General features: G+C 40.9%; 1 protein-coding gene across 3 annotated transcripts in view; it reads right to left on the reverse strand.

The window, feature by feature from the left end:
• The window catches only part of LOC133399945 (ras-specific guanine nucleotide-releasing factor 2), a 47,519-nt gene that overhangs the window by 9,482 nt on the left and 18,539 nt on the right, over window positions 1–19,498 (reverse strand). Inside the window, exons 6-20 of one of the 3 annotated variants that reach the window (XM_061672001.1) lie at window positions 18,964–19,080; window positions 18,778–18,857; window positions 16,752–16,945; window positions 16,180–16,289; window positions 15,965–16,083; window positions 14,608–14,768; window positions 14,466–14,532; window positions 13,214–13,350; window positions 12,838–12,920; window positions 10,398–10,646; window positions 7,960–7,995; window positions 5,617–6,083; window positions 1,922–2,047; window positions 1,068–1,157; window positions 414–520 (exon numbers count right to left, since the gene is read on the reverse strand). In XM_061672001.1, the coding sequence (XP_061527985.1) occupies window positions 414–520; window positions 1,068–1,157; window positions 1,922–2,047; window positions 5,617–6,083; window positions 7,960–7,995; window positions 10,398–10,646; window positions 12,838–12,920; window positions 13,214–13,350; window positions 14,466–14,532; window positions 14,608–14,768; window positions 15,965–16,083; window positions 16,180–16,289; window positions 16,752–16,945; window positions 18,778–18,857; window positions 18,964–19,080 (2,143 nt within the window). Of the gene's footprint in view, window positions 1–413; window positions 521–1,067; window positions 1,158–1,921; window positions 2,048–5,616; window positions 6,084–7,959; window positions 8,053–10,397; window positions 10,647–12,837; window positions 12,921–13,213; window positions 13,351–14,465; window positions 14,533–14,607; window positions 14,769–15,964; window positions 16,084–16,179; window positions 16,290–16,751; window positions 16,946–18,777; window positions 18,858–18,963; window positions 19,081–19,498 lie in introns of all 3 variants that reach the window. The other 2 variants (XM_061672000.1, XM_061672003.1) reach the window with 2 other exon arrangements.

The raw sequence follows: 19,498 nt of genomic DNA on the forward strand, positions 1-19,498 counted from the left end.
TTGCTGTCCTGTGACCATCACTCTTCCCAAATCCGTTCCCGTCTTTCTTCTCCTCTATCTCACCTTCCCAAAGGTCACCTCTAACAAGCTCCTTTGCCCTTTCACTGTGCGCGTCTGAGTACGTGCAATTTTCGGTAATAGGAGGCCTAACAAAGCGCTTTATATGATTGAGGAAAAGCCACAGAGCGGATCAATGCAGTTGAGCTGCGAGCATGTCTGCAAAGAGAACTGCGGTATTCAACCACTGACCCGATAGATTGTACAACAAAGTGTGTGAGGTTGGTGTGAGTAGTGATTGTGCGAGGATGTGGGCAGCCGCTCTAAATATACCACAGCTTTTATCAAGTAAGGGACATTTGCGACCTAAACACGCACACACACACACACACACACACACAGACACACACACACACCTGTGAGTGTTTCGAGACCCAGTGCCGCAGCACGTTTAGAACTCTGTTGGTTGCGGCACGTCGGATGATGAACTCTTTATCACAAGTTCTTTCAGAGTTGTTGAACACTGAGGGAGAGGAAGAGAGGAGAGGAAAAAAAAAGAAAAACATCAACATCCACATTATCATCATCATCACCATTCATCATCATCATCATCATGTAGTCTTAAGAGTTATTTTTGTTATTGGAACAGGGAATTTTCAATCTTTACATAGGAGGATGAATGTACTGCATTCTTTCTAGGACTATGGACCCGCGCATACTCGCGGTTCAGCACCCGCTGAACTATCCGTGGATTTGTTTTTCATTATTTTTCTTCTTTTTTAAAAAAAATTTTTTTTAACCAACCCTCAAAATGCTTATTGGCGGTATATACCCACTTATTCAATCATTTTCAGGGAAAAAAATAAAAAAGTAATAATAAATAAATAAATAAATTATATAAAATAAATAATAATAATATAAAAATAAAATAAAATAAAATGCCCCAAATAGTAGGGTTGTATATATCATATCAATTGCAAACAAAGCACAGCGGAGACAAATGTTTTTCCAGTGCTTTGTCCATCTGTTTGTGTGTGATTGTGTGTGTGTGTGTGTGTGTGTGTCTGTACCTGGTGGTGTGCCATGCCCCGCTGCTGCCGTGGCAATGGCAAAAGCTGAGGCAGGAGAAACTGCGCAGCGCGAGTTCTCCCCCGACTGGACTGCAGAAACACACATGATGACCATTAAAATGATGACAATAGGCTAAGAAAACACTGCAGTACCATTAGTCAAGTATGGCTTATGATCTTAATGTACATATTGTATAATTTAACAGGCCCAAAATTGTAGTTGTTGGTTTAATTAGGGGATTTTGGAAATTAATTTTGCTGAATTTTTGTTTGTTTTTTGGAGAACGTTACTTCAATCAACTTGCTTTATTGTCATTCAACTGATTAAACGTCCTTCACATGAAATAAAATTTTTCATCCTGTCTAGCAGTGAACGCCGACAATAAATAGATATATGGGTCGTCCTATTATGAAATGAGTGCTAAAACAATGCCAAAATATTAAAACAATGCCAAAATAAAACAAATAAGTGTTTAAAAAAAAATCTAACTCGGCAGCATATAAAAAATAACAACAACAGCAGGATTAATGCAGCAGGGAGTTAGGTACACTAGTATTAAACTAGTATTTATAAGTATTTTTAAAATATATATATATTTTTTAATAATGACCAGTGAAATGTACTTTTCTGACCATTAAACTTATAATTACCCTTCTACGTGCATAAAATTTGGTTTTCTCTTTCCAAGACAGTTTTTAATCAAAAACATTTAAGTTCCCTAACTTAGAAAAAACTGTTTTATTGCCAAATTCACATTAATTCCCATGTAATGTTTCCAACTTCACAAATTATTTTTTGTTTGTTTTTATTTGTTTGTCTGTTTGAAAGCAGCACGAAGCATGTCAAATCTCACCTCCCGGTGGCCTGAAGCGCAGGTGTCGCGGTGTGGACGGCGAGCGACACGGGGACATGTCTCCTGCGTCGCTGCCTTGAGGAGACTCGGGAATGATTTTCTCCAGTGACACTGACTCCAACACAGCTGGAAGACAAAACAGGAATGATGACGAATTGGATGTGTCTAAATGTTTTTTTGCATAACTATTTCAATTACTGTACATGCCCATATTTCACACGAAGTACATTTATAAGTAAATTGAGTCAAGATCATCATTATTTCAGGATATAATATATTTTTGTGACATTTCTGTTTGCCGGTGTGGTGTCGGATGTTTTCTCCAATGCAAAATATGTGCCTCGTCTCAATAAATGTTGGGAAACACTTGCACAGACGGAGATGAATAGTCAAGAGTAGTGATAAGGCAAATACGCAGAGGAGGTGACGCTCGCTCGCTAATGTGTGTCACCCATGCGCATGTGGCGCGCGCACGTCACACGCACGATGTTGCCTCCTCAGTTCCACTGCGACGTTGAAGCGCTGCAATTAGAGGCGGAGAGCGTGTGATGCTCAGAGGTCTTCTTTAGCTGACTTGAAAGGAGATCATGATGTCACACCGTCTGCCTTTCCCCTTTTTGATCAACACGCCGATGAAGCTTGACAATGTGGACTCTGGAGTGGGCCCTTGGTATAGACCAATCCTACTGTAATTTGCATTGTACACTTCCACAGATACGCAACTCCAGCACGTGCCTGAATTTTGTCACTAAAATACAGTATGTGCATTTTTCACGGACAATGACATCAAGGAAAATGACTAAAACGTGAAAGATCCTAAAAGAAGACTTAATGCGCTCTTTGTTTTGACCCATGCTCCGCTGCTCTACAATCATTTTGGGAAAATGACTGAGAACATTTGGTGTAATCTTGCTCACATTTTATTTTAATTGTGCAATGTATTTGTTGCTATTCGTACGTTAGCATGCGACAGATCTAAGACGATAGGACTGAATCCTTTTGAATCAAGATCCTTTTTAAATTTGATTTAATTCAGTTCCATCATAACTAGAACAGCAAAGAAAAAAAATCAGAGGGTGTTGATTGGTGTTTGTTTGCCTGTCTGTCGGTTAGGATGTCACCGACAAAAGACGGCAAGACAGAACTATTTTTGATTCTGGGATGGGGCCTGATTTACTGAGATCCCAAATAGTGGGTGCTAAATTGATTCTGTGCACTCTTGGCAACAGGTGGAAAAGTGGTAGAGACCGCTATATTTAAAAGGGTTTTTTTGCATTTTAGGTAGCTCTGATGGTTATCAACATGGAACATTTGAGGTTAAATGAAATATACCGCGGTATGCCCCGTGCAGCTCTGAGCTCGTTTGATCACTGCTTAATTCACGTCATACCAACATGCAGGCACAAACTTAAATGTGCGAAGCCGATGGTGAAAACACTGAAGAAGTCGACCAATGAGGCAAAGATAGATCCTCAAGGAGACTGCACAGACTGGAGTGTCTTTGAAACTTCAGCTGGCAGCCTGGAAGAATATAGGGACAGTATCACATCCTATATCAGTTTCTGTGAAGATGTGTGTGTACCAACAAAGACATTTGGCACATTCAATAACAACAAGTCGTGGGTCACTGCCTAACTTCAGCAACTTTGCCAGGCTAAAGAGGACGCCTATCGAAGTGGGGATAGAGCCCTGTACAATCGTGCAAGAAATCAGCTGACAAAAGAAATTAACATCGCAAAGAGCAATTATGGATCTTGTGTATCCATCCTGCCTCAAAGTCTGCGCGTACCAGCTCGCTCCAGTCTTCACACAGATCTTCAATAGTTCTCTGGAACTGTTTGAAGTACCATCCTATTTCAAACGCTCCACCATCATCCCAGTCCCCAAGAAACCTGCAATCTCGGTCTGAATGACTACAGGCCTGTCGCGCTGACATCTGTGGTCATGAAATCCTTTGAACGCCTCGTGCTGGACCACCTCAAAAGCGTCACAGGTCCCCTGCTGGATCCCCTGCAGTTTGCCTACCGAGTGAACAGGTCTCTGGATGACGTAGTCAACATGGGACTGCAGTTGATCCTAGAAGGCACGGGGACCTACACGAGGATCCTGTTCGTGTACTTCAGCTCTGCATTCAACCTGGAGCTGAACACGTTCAAGACTGTTGAGATGATAGTGGACTTCAGGAGGCTTCTTTCGCCACAGCTGCCCTTCAAGCTGTCCAACTGCCTTGTGACAACCGTCGAGACCTTCAAGTTCCTGGGAATTACAGTCTCTCAGGACCTGAAGTGGAAGACCAACATCAAATCCATCCTCAAAAAGGCCCAGCAGAGGATGTACTTCCTGCGGCTTCTGAGGAAGCGCGGCCTGCCACAGGAGCTGTTGAGGCAGTTCTACACTTCGGTCATCGAATCAGTCCTGTGTTCATCCATCACAGTCTGGTTTGGTGCTGCCACAAAAATGGACAAACTCTGACTGCAACAGACAAGCAGGACTGTCGGAAAAATCGTCAGTACTCCCGTACCCACCCTTGAGGACTTGCATGCTGCCAGAAATAACACATGTGCATGCAAAATCCTCTGGGACCCTCCACATCCTGGTCACCACCTCTTCCAGCTCCTCCCCTCAGGTTGGCGCTATCGATCAATGCAAACTAAAACAAGCAGACATTCCAATAGCTTCTTCCCTCTTGCCATTAAATTGCTAGATGACTCTGCATCATTTGCACAACTGTCAGCATTACCACATTACAAGTAACCTTGTATTGCTAAGTGACTCTCTGTAGTGTGTTTTTATGTTTTTATGTCTTAAAATTATTCTTGTCAAAATGGCTGTCTATTGTCGTACTAGAGCGGAGAGTACTAGAACTACCAGAGACTAATTCCTTGTGTGTTTTTGACATATTTGGCCAGTAAAGATGATTCTGATTCGGATTGTGAGAGCACCACAGGCACAACATTAAGTTAAAGTGATGGAATTGGAAGTGGAATAAGCAAACAAACATATTATTGTGTTACAGAAGAGAAATGTACACTGGAAATACTGGAAGCCAAGCCATGTTTTGTTTGATTTAACTCGTCCTGAGTGTGTGGGAACTGTATGAATCTGCACGTCGTGCAGAACACAAGACTCTGGACAGCATAGCCGAAAAACTGCTCTGGGAGAAGCCAGCACTTGTCGCAGTTTGTTGAGGTGACCCAGACGCACGGAAAAGCAGAGTTGAAAGGAGTTTTGCCATCGGCGAGATGGCATGACTGGTTCCAAGTCAGCCCTTCGATCATTCAAAAGCTCCAAAATTGCAATGCTATATACAGCATAAGTCGTGATAATTTTTTATTCAAGTGTTCCAAAAATATTCACATGAGCTAAAAAGGTCTGTTCTCCACATCACCTCTTTTTGCCTCTACCTTCTCCTCGCCACAGTAACGCAGTGCTTGTTTGCAACTGCCTTTCAGACTGTAATTTGTCTTGTTTGCTGAATCACAACGCATGTGCTAAATTCATCCACTCTCATCCCAGAACACACAAAATGAACTGAGCGGCAATGTGGCAGAAGGAATCCTGGGTGCGCCCGCACAGGAGATCAGCGTCCACGTCTGTTAGTGCGAACAATAATGTTTGTGCCCTTTTAGTAAATCAGGCATTTTAAGTGCAAAACGTATTAAATTGAATAAGACATACATTAAATGACTGCTGACCTCTGCGTATGCTCTTTCTCAGTTTACCACAAAAAGGGTCAATCTTGGGCACGTCGTCCCCCTCCGTGCTCTGGCTTGGACTCTGGTCAGGAGACGAGGGAATCGGAGGCACTTGTTCTTGCGGTGGAGAGGTGGAGGAAGGAGGAAGAGGGGGCGAGGAGGTGGTCGGCGTCGGGGTCTGCGAAGTCGGGGTCTGGGGGGCCTGGGACGACGTGGGGCTGCCGGCGGCCGACTGGGACGTGTTGTGGTTAGCGCCGGAGAGAGCACCGGTGAGGTCCAGGCCGCCCACTCTGCCGCTGATGGGCGAGTGCAGGGAGAGCTTCCGGGCGTGCACGGGCGAGGAGGTGCGGGAGGAGATGGAGAGAGGAGGGGGCGAGGAGAACTTGCGGCAGAGACGAGGAGATTTGTCGTTCATGTGCTCGCCGCCTCGGTTGTTCGGGTTCGTGGCGAAGAACAGCTCCAAGGACCTGAAGGAGGAACATGAAGTCATATCTTAGAAAAACACTGGAACAGAAGCAAAGTAATAAAGTGGACTGAGGAACAATGGTGCAGTGATTATTTTATGCACCCGAGGCTCAGTAATCTGAACATACAGTTTTTCAATATTAGTAGATAATGTGCATGTAATCAATGTTTTATAATGCCAAACAACATGGACAAACGTATTGGGACACATGGCCGCTGCAGCTACAGAATACAGAATATTTTGGAGTCGTAGCTTTGCCGTTTTTTTTAAGTGAATGTTAGTGGAAATTGTTTTCCTTTCACCCAGAGAAGAACATTTGTGAGGTTACTGATGGTGGTCTCAGTTCATCCTAAAAGTGTTTGATTGATTTGGGTTCGAGCAGAGCAGCCCAGATGCTGAGAATTTACATTATCATGAGTTCATGAACAGTTTTTGCATTAATTTAGTAATAATTACAATTAAATTAAATACTACTGTATACGTATCATTTACATACCGGTACACATTTGTATAAAAAAAAAAAATCAATCGTGGCCCAAATGTTTGTTCACCCCAGTTTTACGTTTGTAGATCAACGTCATACAAGCATGTCTTCAGGGGCTTAGATCATTTTACACTTGAGACTATGTGAGTCCCGGGATGCACATGTCATGGAAAAAATGAGTCCCAGCCCTGGAACAATGAGTCCCTGCAATTTATCATCACGGAATACAGATACAGTAATCCTCCGTTATATCACGGTTCTTGCTTCGCGATCCCGCTATATTGCAGATTTTTATTGCAGATGTTACTCTATCTTTTATACTGTTTGCACAATATTATTGTGTTATCCACTGCGCTTGCTCTCTCTCAGTTTATGTGTTTAAATGTGCTTATATTGTTTTAAGTTTGTTTACAGGCTTTTCAAAAAATGTAAGTGCCGTAAATGCAAAAAAGACATGCCTGGAGTGTATTTTTAAATAGGGTATTTAAATTTCACGATTATCACTTATTGCGGAGGTGGACTGCCGCCTTCTTCCTCAGACGCGGGACGCACATCAAACGAGATCCCTGAGGGGCATCGGCAGGTTTAACAAATCCATATTTAAAACTTTTAAAGACCTTTTAAGACCCATCAAATTTAAGCCTGTGAGAATATTTTTGTTATACAGAACTATGTAAAATGAAACAAGCATGAAATCATCTTTACAGTGATTGCAGCTTTGTATAATTTTTCATTACATCGTTAACTTCCAATTGAATTTTTTTTTATTTTAATTAAATTCATTTTTGCATTATAACAATAGGTTTGTATTAGGTGTATCACCATACTTTTGTCCATATTCTGCTTTTACAGTAGACAATCCATTTTAATATTCTGTAGTTCAGATGATTTTTGCCTTTGGTTTACAGCAAGTGCAACACTTGTCCTTTTCTTAACCACATCTTGGTTTTTTTTGTTACGGTCTTCATTTTCTTCACATCCTCAAAAAACCTTAACAACCACTATTTTCTTTCGACCAGACTGTCTTCCGAAAAACTTGATAATAAATCAAAACTATTGCACTCGATGTAGCCATAATCAAAGATAAACACAGCCATCAAGAAAAACAAGCCGAAATTGCATTGCAAGATTAAAAGCGGGGAAACGAAAGGAGAAGGTTATTGCAGGCGGCAGAGGAGACAGAAGTGAGTCACTACGGATGCAAGGATGTTTTAAAAGTAAGAACAGAACATGCTGCACTAAACATAAATCCACTTATGATATTTCAGATAGGTGGATGTTCATTTATTCTAAAACTACATTAGATATTGACTAAAAGGAGGGGGACAAGTCAGAGAATGTCGGAAGGAGACTAATGAGAAGGGCAAAAAGACAAAGAAGAGGAGCTGGTTACTTGGACTGATCCACGGCCATCTTCTTGATCTTCAGACTGTAGTCGGGACAGACGGATGAGATGGACAGACGGTCAAATGAGTGGTACCGTGCCCTGCAGTTTGGACGGAGCATGGCGGACACACGGCCACGGAGGACAAGGAAACGTCAGATCAATGGAAGACGGCGGTGGGAAAATGAGAAGCGTCGCTGCGTTTCAGGTGGAGGACGACACAACGCAACCGCGTGGAAGCACAGAAAAATATACGATCAAATGAGTTCAACTTGCCAATAAGGAGGGAAAGATGTGGAGACAAACTATGTGGGGCCGCCAGGGACAAAATTCGGGGTTACCTCTCTCACACACTATTGAAATGTAATCATACACAAAACTGAAACACTCTCACACACGATTGAAATGCTCCCCTACACCCGACTGAAATGCTCCCATTCACACTACCAAAACATCTATTCGTATATATTAGATAAGCGCATTCCAGCATGATGTGTGAAAGTGTTCCACCTGTGTATAAGAGCGATCAGTAGTGTGTTTGAGAGCATTGCAGATGTGTGCGTAAGAGAAATGGTTTGTCCCTGACGACCCCACCCCCCTCAAAAGCCGCACTACTTCCATGTCACAGTTTCAACCCTTGAAACACTGGTGTTTTTTGTTATTATTATTTTTTTATTATATCATTCTACTGTCCAGCAGTCACATAATTGTATTCATCCCATGGGAGGTGTATGATACGATATGTAGGCAACGATAATGAGAGTATCAATCACAACAACAACAAAAAGATGCGTCAACATATTTGTGTAACTGGAGTTAAAATAGAAGGAAAAATATCAATCTAACCATTTAAACGTGGATATAACTTCTAAACTAAATGTAACCACAATGAAATAAACATCCTAAGAAGTCTTTTGTGCTCAAAGTCTTTTGTGCTCAAAGCAATATAAATACATTTACATTAAGCTACTGTATTACCAAAATGAGTTGTCAAACACAAGAGTTGTCAAACACAAAAATAGTTAAATATTTGTAAGTTAAATTCACCTCAATGTATCAAATTAAGTCTTGACCTAAAAAAAAAAAAATCTAGCAGTGCTAAAATCCTTTTCATACCACGCATATTTAATACAAGAATCTATATTTTACCCAAAGTGTGTCAATGCTGCATCAGCAGATACTGACACCGCGACGTATGAATATCTTGTCACACATCTAATCTTGTACATATCCTAAACTGTTAATATAATTTGAGTTGCTCATGATGGGGGTAAAGAAAGTCATTTAATTAGCACATAATAAACTTATCCTTATTTAAACTCAACCAAAATCCTTCTTAGGCCACCAAACTGTCATATAATGTTTCAAATTAGTGAAGTTAAGTTTCCAGTAAGTAGACGCAGTGAACTAGACTTTTAAACCAGGGTGTGCACACATGAAAAGACTTTTATATTGAAAAGCAGAGTTAATCAGAGAAGGGAATACAAACAAGGAGATGCGATGCGGCCAGAATCCGATGAGCGCAACTGGACCTTGACAGAAACCCTTCGCGCTGTCCACATTATCTTCCCACAGAACATGCCAAAGCACTCTTACTTTTGAGATGCACTTACAAACAGAAGACATACGTGTTTCAAAAAGGAGCACTCTGTCATAATTTCACGGTTCATCTTTAAATAACCACTTCAGAACCAACTGCTACAGCGATTTGAAATAAGCGAGCATGGTGTACGCTGCTAATGGTGACTTTTGTAAAGTGCTACATTTTGCCATGGAAACCAAAAAAAAAAAAAAAAAAAAGCGTTAATGTTTATGTAGTTGGGGATTATTGTCAACCGCTTCTGTACATACTTTTTGACTAAAACTTGGCTAAATGTTGATGATAATCAAACAAAAAACAGACTTTAATCTTGGTTAATCGAGTATCACACTCGATAACTTACAATATAAACACGATAGATAATCAATTAATTGTTTAGAGACCTTGTTTAATTTAAAATTGTCCAAATCCTGGCAATTTCAGCCTCTCAACAGTACATATTCTCAGATTTCTGAAGTTCTTCATGAAAGCTGACTAATTATCTTTGTGTTTAATCAAAATAAAACATTGGCAAACATCTGCTTTTTCGTTTTCCATTTTCTGACGGATGTTACAGACCAAAGCAGTAACTGAATCATAATCAATTTATGTTTGTGCATTTTCTCCACTGTCAATTTGAAATAATGTTCTGTTTTTCAATAGAGGGATGAAAGGTACGAAATGCTTATATCGATTCATCGATTAAGCTAAAAAAAATAATAATCGATGGATTCATCAATTATTAAAATAATCGTTAGTTGCAGCCCTACTTTAATGAACATTTTTTGGTCAACCAGGTCCACTAAGTATTATTTTCTGTAACATAACCCATCAGTGCTTCTGTTTATGCGCGTGTGCAGCGGGTGACCTGATGGGAATGGAAGAGAACGGCTTCTTGTAGATGTCCGCCAGTTTGTCCATGACCACGCTGGCCGCGGTGAAGATCCTGTACGTATGCAGGAAAGTGTTGAGGAAGTCGATGGAGAGGAAGCGCAGGTCGGTCAGCCTCTCCAGCAGACGCTCCACGCTGGCGTAACGGATCTGCGGGACCTTGCAGGAGTTGAGGGTCTTGCTGAAGCAAATGTCAACATCATCTTTATGGAGACGCACATCGGATCTGACGAGGTACACATGCGTACACACAAACACACACAACACACAAGCATGGGTGACTGCTGCTGCAAGGCATGAGAAGAGCTGAATTAAAAATGGATTTCTTCTTAAAATCATATACAATGAAACCTCGAAAGTTAACATACACTTCAGAATTTCACCAACATTTGAAGGAACCGCATCGCATATTACAGCTTGAGAGAGAGCTTTATTGATGAACTTATTAAAGTTTGAGTGTGTTGTTTGCATTTAGGTTTTGCAGTTGTATATAATATATGTATGTATATAATATATATATATTATATATGCATAATATATATATATATATATATATATATATGAGAACTTCAAAACAATGATTTTTTTTTAATACTTATTTTCATTTTCACAATGGTTAACTCATTTTTAAATTTGGATGACATTTCACATTACAATGAAAACACATTTTTCTTTGTCTAACTATTAACAGTATTTTATTTATTTGAACACTTACGCATACTTAACATTCAAGTTTAAATACAATTATTTTAAAGACCCTGTAAAGTAAAATAAAAGACTGCAAAGACTGAGAACTACTGCATGTAACACTCAATTGTGGAGATACAGAGCTCTAATTTCATCTACCGCACATCTGCGTTGAGGCGCAAATGCTGGCATATCCTGATTATCGTGCAAGCACAAGGCTCACTTTGCCTCATCTCTTACTAAATCAACTTTACATCATCCGCCGGTAGAGGTCTGTTTGCAGTTCTGTATAAATGTATGTTGCACTGTTTAAATGTGTTTAAATGTTAAATGTTAAATGTGTTTAACTGTGTTTAAATGTTTAAACATTTCAGTTTTCGTGATTTTTTTTTTTACACGACACACTTTGGACTCAGGCATGAGTCGCCCCTCCCTAACTTTCGAAGAACTTCAGCCCTTTCGTTTGTATCAGCGGTTAGCTGGTGCAATTGCGACGTGAAGTTAGCAAGACGCCTATGCCTACACTCTAAAAATACATCTTCCCTTTGGATAGTCCATTGGCTAGCCCTTTTAGAGTGCCTCGTTGTCGGCCGTGAATGCGCGCACGTCACAGAGAGAAAGGCGAAAGAGCAAGGGGGAAATAAAGACATGACAGCCAGCATGAGGACAAGGGCTTCGTGCTGGCATGGCCACTTTAGAGTGCCTCGTTGTTGCTGCGTGGATACGCGCGGTGACAACCCGATGTCATGTAACTTGTAGTTATGTGTAAGCATAAGAAAGATGCTTGATGTGGTAGCATCCATTTTTCCAGGACTAGTAGTGGTCTATATTTGACAGTTGAATGGGCTGTGGTTGCAGAGCATTCAGCAGAAACAGCGTCTGAGAGTGGAGAATGATTTTAAAGCTTAATTTTATATATTTGGTGAGTTTCTTAAACATTTAAATTTGGCAGGCTTGCTAACATCAGTCTTCTCTGTGGTGTGTCAAATTTAGAAGAATCTTGTTTCACTTTACAGGGATTTGTCTTCATACAAATACTGGTTAACTTATGTTTACACTTAACAGCATTGAAATTCATATGCAATCGTATAATTTCTTAAAATTGACAGTGGCTTACTTATTTTTACATTTTTATGACAATTAATACCTTTAAAATATGATTATTTTGTCTTATCAAAATTGGTTTGCTTATTTTTACACGAGAATTACAATTGACAAGAAAAAGTAAAAATAAAATTATTTTGTCTTGCCACTTTGTTTCAAAAGGTGCTATACAAATAGTTATTATCATCAAAATTTAAATATTTATTTTGTTTTAATAGTCATTGTTGTTAATTTATTTTTATACTTAAATTACTTGTTACTTAAAACTTTGCGTATGCTGTTAAAAAAAAGATTTTATGATGGTGACCATTTGACAGTCAAAGAGATTTACTCTCTTTCCAATATGTCCTACATAATAAAAAATAATATTGCGAAACATACAAATTGTCCTGGAACGGTCGACCTTGGAGGTTCCACTGCATTGTAAAGAAAGAATGGATATCAAACAAGATCGGATTTCCAACACCAAAATAATCAATAAAAGGAAAATTAATTTAAAAAAAAAAATTTAAAAGTGTAATTTTTTGGGTCAGAATCAACACATTTAAAACATCACCACCAACATGTGCTTGATGTTTTTGCAGCATGCGCATGAAGACATGGCCGCCTCCTTTTCACACACTTACTTGATCATGTGCGGCACGGTAACTTTGGAGCTCTCCTCAAAGACGCTGGTCATTAGGCCATTGCAGCGGATGTTATCTATACACTGAAGAGACAGAAAAGAAAGAATGCGGGGGGGCAAAAAAAAGAGGACAAATGAGAGTGAAAACCACTTTTTTTTGTCTTTTGAGAATGAATGGTGACATCCCTGCATGGAGCTTGTGCGTGTTTTTGAAGGCGCTAAGCTGGACTCACCACTAGGGAGCTGCACCCATGTCTGTGTTTACATATCACCAAGCCTCAACAAAGCCCAGCGGAGACACGCTCCCGCTCTTTGGAGGTTCTTGTTATTCTGTGTGTGTGTGTGTGTGTGTGTGTGTGTGTGTGTGTGTGTATCACCTGGCTAATATCGCTGGTCCACGCAGCCTTCTCCTGCCGCGAGGGCGCCAGCAATACCACGGTGGAGGAAGATGAGTCGGCGGGCTCCACCACCAGTTTGAAGTCCAGCTGACCAAACACCTGACCTCCAGCTTTAGCTGAAGCATGAAGAAGCATGCAAGGGGTATTAATTAAATGGATTGTCTATTGCAAACGACGGAGTACATGTGCTACATTCAGTACAAATAGACAGAGCTGCCGGTGCATTCTCAATCACTTTATGGAACTAACAGTTACAAAATAAACACATAATAAACACATTCACACACAATCTTCTACGGTCAAAACTAATGCCAAGGCATTTGACATACAGACTGAATGATTAGCCAGATCACAGCCAACCGCTAACCTGAGCTCACAACAGCCAACCTTACACTCTCATTTGCTGACTCCCACGTCACTCACCAGGCAGGGCCCACCTTTTTAAAGCCAGATATTCAAAGATATTACAGTAAAGGGTGTAACATGAGGATCACGACCCTAAGTGGACAACAATAACATCTGCACCTCACATGCATGTTTTTTTGTTGAATAATTTTTATCCAATTACTTGATTAATCGATGGGATAATCAGTAGAATAATCAGTTCTAAAAATTAATCGATGCTGCAGCCCCAGAGTACACACATGCTGGTAATCAGGCCGAATTTGAGCCTTTTTTGTCCTTTTTTTTCTTTGCACCTTCCTATAATGTCTGCTCTGAGCTCTCTGGAAACAATGAAAACTGCTGGAGTTTAGCGCACTCTCATATTTGTACGTGTAATATGATGCAGCTTATAAACCAGTGCAAAATATGGGAATCAAGTCTCATATGGTACACACATACCGATAATCAGGCAGAATCTGAGCATTTCGTTTTAGCAAAATCGGGCAATTATCGTTAGCGTGATCATTATGTGTTGGGTGTGCTGTGTTGGTGATCTCCACAAACTATAAGAATAGTAAGCACACTATTTTTTTCCCTGTCACAAATCCGTTAGGCTGTTAAAATCAGTATACAGTATGTCTACCAGTCTTAAGTGTATTTCTGCATCCTCACAACCGATCAAATTAATGGACTGTTAATGTCAAAGGATCCTAACCTGGCCTTTAAAAGGGAGAGCTGCTGATATTAAAAGGGAACTCATTAGCATTCACTTATCAGCTGACAGCCAATTAACCTCCACTAGTACTGTGAGGCCATAAATGCCTGCGTGCAAGTGAGGTAGGCTTACCCTCTTCATCTCCGGCGTCCGGCTCTTCGATGAGGGTGCAGTCGATGAGGGATAAGACGCCGCCTTGCTGCGAGAAAAAACTGCGGTCAAAGGTTGCGAGAAACATTTTAAAACTACTCGAGGAAAGCGCTGCTGAGGTCACCTTGAGGAGGTGAAGTTTCCCGCCGGAGCTGCGCGTGCACACCAAGAAGTGTTTTGTGAACAGGAAGCACTGCCTCTCCCCTTCCTTCTTCAGGGAGAGCGAGCCAAGTCGCACCTTGCTGAGCTTGCCTCGCTCGACCGATGGCAGCTGGATAAGAGAGCCTGAAGAAAGAAGAATTTTTTAATAAATAATTTTAAAAGATTTTGCTCTCAAGTTGCACATGTGGGATATGCGTTGCGGCAGTGTAAAAACAACATCAAATTGGATATCCCCAGATTTCCAGATTGGAAAGACCCCAATGTGGATCAAATCTGATACATATCAGATATTGGATATACCCTGTTAATGATAGCATGACATCATCAAAATACACCGATTGCTGACATACACCCAAAAAGCACTAATAAACTATCCATCCATCCATCCATCCATTTTCTGAGCCGCTTCTCCTCACTAGGGTCGCGGGCGTGCTGGAGCCTATCCCAGCTATCATTGGGCAGGAGGCGGGGTACACCCTGCACTGGTTGCCAGCCAATCGCAGGGCATATACAAACAAACAACCATTCACACTCACATTTATGCCTACGTGCAATTTAGAGTCTTCAATTAACGTGCATGTTTTTGGGATGTGGGAGGAAACCGGAGTGCCCGGAAAAAACCCACGCAGGCACGGGAGAACATGCAAACTCCACACAGGCGGGGCCGGGGATTGAACCCGGGTCCTCAGAACTGTGAGGCTGACGCTCTAACCAGTCGTCCACCGTGTCGCCTACTAATAAACTAATAAAATAAAATTTTAAAAAGTCACCCCAAGGCCATGGCTCAATAGGAAAGTTGTAATTGGTGTCAATGAAGTACGTTGTCGTGAGAGACAAGCTTTGTCGGGGAGGAGCTAAATTTACCCTGGGTTGTTAGTGGAAATTACAGAGTCTTCATGTGCATGTACAGTACATGCACACTTCCGGTGTCTTTTTTTTCGAAATAAGATTATCTGTAAACCATTTGTTTTTAAGGGTAATGTTGTAAAATTAGTTTTGAATGATCTTGGACTGTTTTGGCATCGAAGTTTCGGTATATTTACAGTTTAAACAATTAATTAATTAATACTGTACAGCAAAAGCATAGACAAATAAAAATTGTCTAAATATGCTACATCAGATGCGTATCCATCATTGAGTTAGCTAAATAATTGCTCAAGGCAGCCACTGGAGTAATGTGGAGGTTAACCTGATTCAAATCAATGTGGGGAAGAGTCAGCCCGAATCCTTACTTGGAATCTACGCATTTGATCAATTTATCGCATTTTCTGGCGAGTTACTGAAAATGTGGACATGCCGCTGAAGTGCTGAAGACTCACCCTGCCTGACGAAGGTTTGGCTGGTGTCCAGCAGGATGTCACAACCCTCCACGATCATCCGCTCGATGGCCAGATTCTTACGAATATTCTCAGTGTCGCTCACCTCATCGTGCATGACTCTGACCGCGCAGACACACACAAACACACAAAAGTGTCGTCGGTGTTCAAAACAAAGGATACAGAGACAGAGACAAAAAAAAAAACCCAATCTTTACCTGGACAGTTCCTCCAGTTTGGACTTTGCAAACTCGAGACTCTTGCGTTCCACATGCTCATGAGGTGTGTGGGCCAATAACTCATGCAGGGTGATGATGTAGCGAGGAATCTTGTACGTAAAAGAAACATACAATCATTTAGAAGAAAATGTGCTTTGCTACAGGGCGAGCCTACAGGTGCATCTCAATAAATTATAATATTGTAGAAAAGTTCACTTACTTCAGTAGTCTTTTTCTTCTTAATCTATTTAATCTATTATTTGTCTATCTTTTTATCTATCTATCTATCTATCCATCTATTGAGATTGTGAATTGTGGGTTTTCATTGGCTGTAAACTGTAATCATCGAAATTTAAATTTTTTTTTTTTTAAAGTTATTTCACTCTAAATTTTGCAGTGCAAATGGAAGAAAGGAGTCATGTAGTTTTAGAGTAAAGTAAACAACACCAAATGTTGCTATTCTATACTAAAATACCCAGATATGCATGTTTTGTTTTCTTTTTGCAGGATTTTTAATACAAAATCCGACTACTAACTTGTCACGCCAACAACCTGTCTGTCTGTGAACCGACCTGGAACATTGGGTACGTGAGGAAGGTCTCGAGCATCCTCCCCTCGCAGGCGGCGTTGGACTCGTACTGTTTGAGCAGCTTGTCGAAGTCTCTGTTCTGCTTACAGTTGGCCAGAACCTGCAGGCTGTACTGATGGTTCCTCACAAACTCCTGATAGATGTTCAGCATGGGCAGCAGAATGTCAAAGAGGTCGGCTGGAAACAAGACACACTATTTGTCTACTATAAAATGATTTATTTCACTAGTTTGTGAATGCTTATTTGCTCTGTCGCTATCCATTATCCATCCATCCATCCATCTACAGGTATCAATATAATGTATACCTCGACCTACCTAGCTGCGGCACTACTGTACAGCAGAGTGTATGATTTTATGTTGTGGATCACAGTGGTAGGTGTGAACCAAAGTTATCGTGTCAGTTACATCATTTCGAAAGTGGTGAAGCACTTGTATCAAGATCAGTGAGTCACTGGACCCGACAAGTGTTTAAGCATTGACTCCACCGTCAGGCTTTGCCATGGTGACACCGTCACTAAGTGGGAACTGAACCCATGGTGCCTGCACCCATGTCAGGCGAGTGTACCACTACAACAGTCAGTGACTTAAGTCTATGATGTTTTGCGCAAATGCATTAAAAATAAAACACTTAAATATCACATGCAGTTACTTTCCAAATGTACTGTAGACAGCCCATACAAGTCTTTAGGTCCTTGTAATGTGAAAGCAATGTCTTCCACCATCTCTCCATGATGTGCATGCAATTATGGCCAACAACGAGGCACTCTAAAGCGACCACGTTAGCATGAAGTCCCGGTCTACAAACTGGCTGTCAAGTCTGACTTGGAAAAAAAAAAAAAAGCTATCCTGCCTCTGTGTGACGTGCGCACTCCCGGCTGACAATGAGGCATTCTAAAGCGGCCACGTCACCAGACTATCCAAAAATTTATTTTCAGGGTGGAGGCATAGCTAGCTCGCTAACCGCACGTCACAATGTACTATTGCGAACAGAGGCACTCAAGTTCTTATATTGTAGAGGGGACACTCATGCCGTTTTAGCCGTGCCATGCACCTCTAAAAAAATCTGAAAAACTGAAATGGTAAAAAACTGTTTAAAGCTGTATCTCCACAACTGAGTATAACATAGTACTCAGTCTTTGCACATTTTCACCAATTAGTTTCAAACATTTATAATGTATAATGTAACAAATCCCTGTAATTCGCTTTACAGGGTCTTTAAATAAAATGGATGTTCTTCTGAATTCATCGATGTTTTTTTTTTACTAGCAGATGAGCTGGAGCCTATCCCAGCTGACTTTAAGTGAGAGGCGGGGTACACCCTGGACTGGTCGCTAAGTCAAAACACATAGAACGAGCATTCACACTCACACTTACTACAGTCACACGTGGATAATCCGATCTTCAGTGAACCTAACATGCATGTTTTTGCAGTGTCGGAGGAAGTACTCGGAGAAAACCCATGCAAGCCCGAACATTCTTTTTTTATTTTATTTTATTTTTTTACGCAGTGTACACCCAATGCCCAGTAACAACAAAATGAGGGTAAATATATCACAATATTTTCTGATTTATTTAAAAAAAAAATAATAAAACACTTGAATATCACATGTGCACTTACTTTCCTAATACACTTAAGGCACTGGACACATGTATTTAAATCAAATGGCTGCACCTCTGATTTAACGCAATAACGCTGACAAAATTAATCTAATTCCTAATCATGATGCTACAATAGATGTGGGGCATAACGTTAAATATTTAAACAATGGAGCCTTCACTTCTTTTGATTGATTTGTCACAAGTAATTTGCTGCCGTGTACTGCATATCGGTGGAGTGTTGCCTTGGCGATGCTAATCTGATCACGGCCTTCTGTTTTCACAGGTGAAAACACGGAGACGCCTTGTGGCCTTGCTGCTTATTGTCTGTCAGCGCAATGTGTGTGTGTGTGTGCGTGCGTGTGTGTGTGTGTGTGTGTGTGTGTGTGTGTGAGGTCAATCCACAGTTTACCCAGCACCAGAGTGGGCCAGTTGGCGATCCTGGCCTTCAAACCTTGGTGGAAAATCTCATGTAGGAACATGATGGTCTCACTGTAACGCAACACAGTGTTCACGCCGCTTTTGTCAGTTTGGTTTGCATAAGTAACACGTCTGCCGTTTGATTAAAAGCCAAATCTGTCCGTTTGTCAGCGGGCACCTGTTCAGGAATATGCTGCTGACGTCGTCGTGGCTGATGGGGGGCTTCTTGGAACTGGCAGCCATCCTCAGAGGCCTGAGGAAGCAGTTGACCAGGATGTAGAGCTGGTGGACATACCTGCCATCCAGTGAAGGTACACAAAAACAAGCTTATTAGGGAAAAATGTATCTGCACACATCTGCGCAATGTTCTGTATAGTGTTGCCCTCCTATATCGCGGTTTATTGTTCATGCCCCCATTACATGGTGGAATTTTTAGCAATCGTTTTTGCTGAGTTTGTACAGTATGTACAGGCAAGTATGAATTTAGACTCATGCAAGTTAGAGTAAGAGGACATCCGTTCAGTGTAGAACAGTAGCATATTTTTTCCATTTAAATGTTAGCTGTTCCCACAGCCTGTCTATGGCGTTTCACATTGGATGTTAGCATTAAGATAGCAGACTTGAAAACACATTGTCACTATTATTGAACAATATAATATATTTAGATTTTTAGTACTTTCTTGAATGAAGAAACGAGGTATCCATGTGAGCAG

The sequence above is a fragment of the Phycodurus eques genome, chromosome 3 (assembly GCF_024500275.1).
Source record: "Phycodurus eques isolate BA_2022a chromosome 3, UOR_Pequ_1.1, whole genome shotgun sequence".
Classification (NCBI taxonomy): Eukaryota; Metazoa; Chordata; class Actinopteri; order Syngnathiformes; family Syngnathidae; genus Phycodurus; species Phycodurus eques.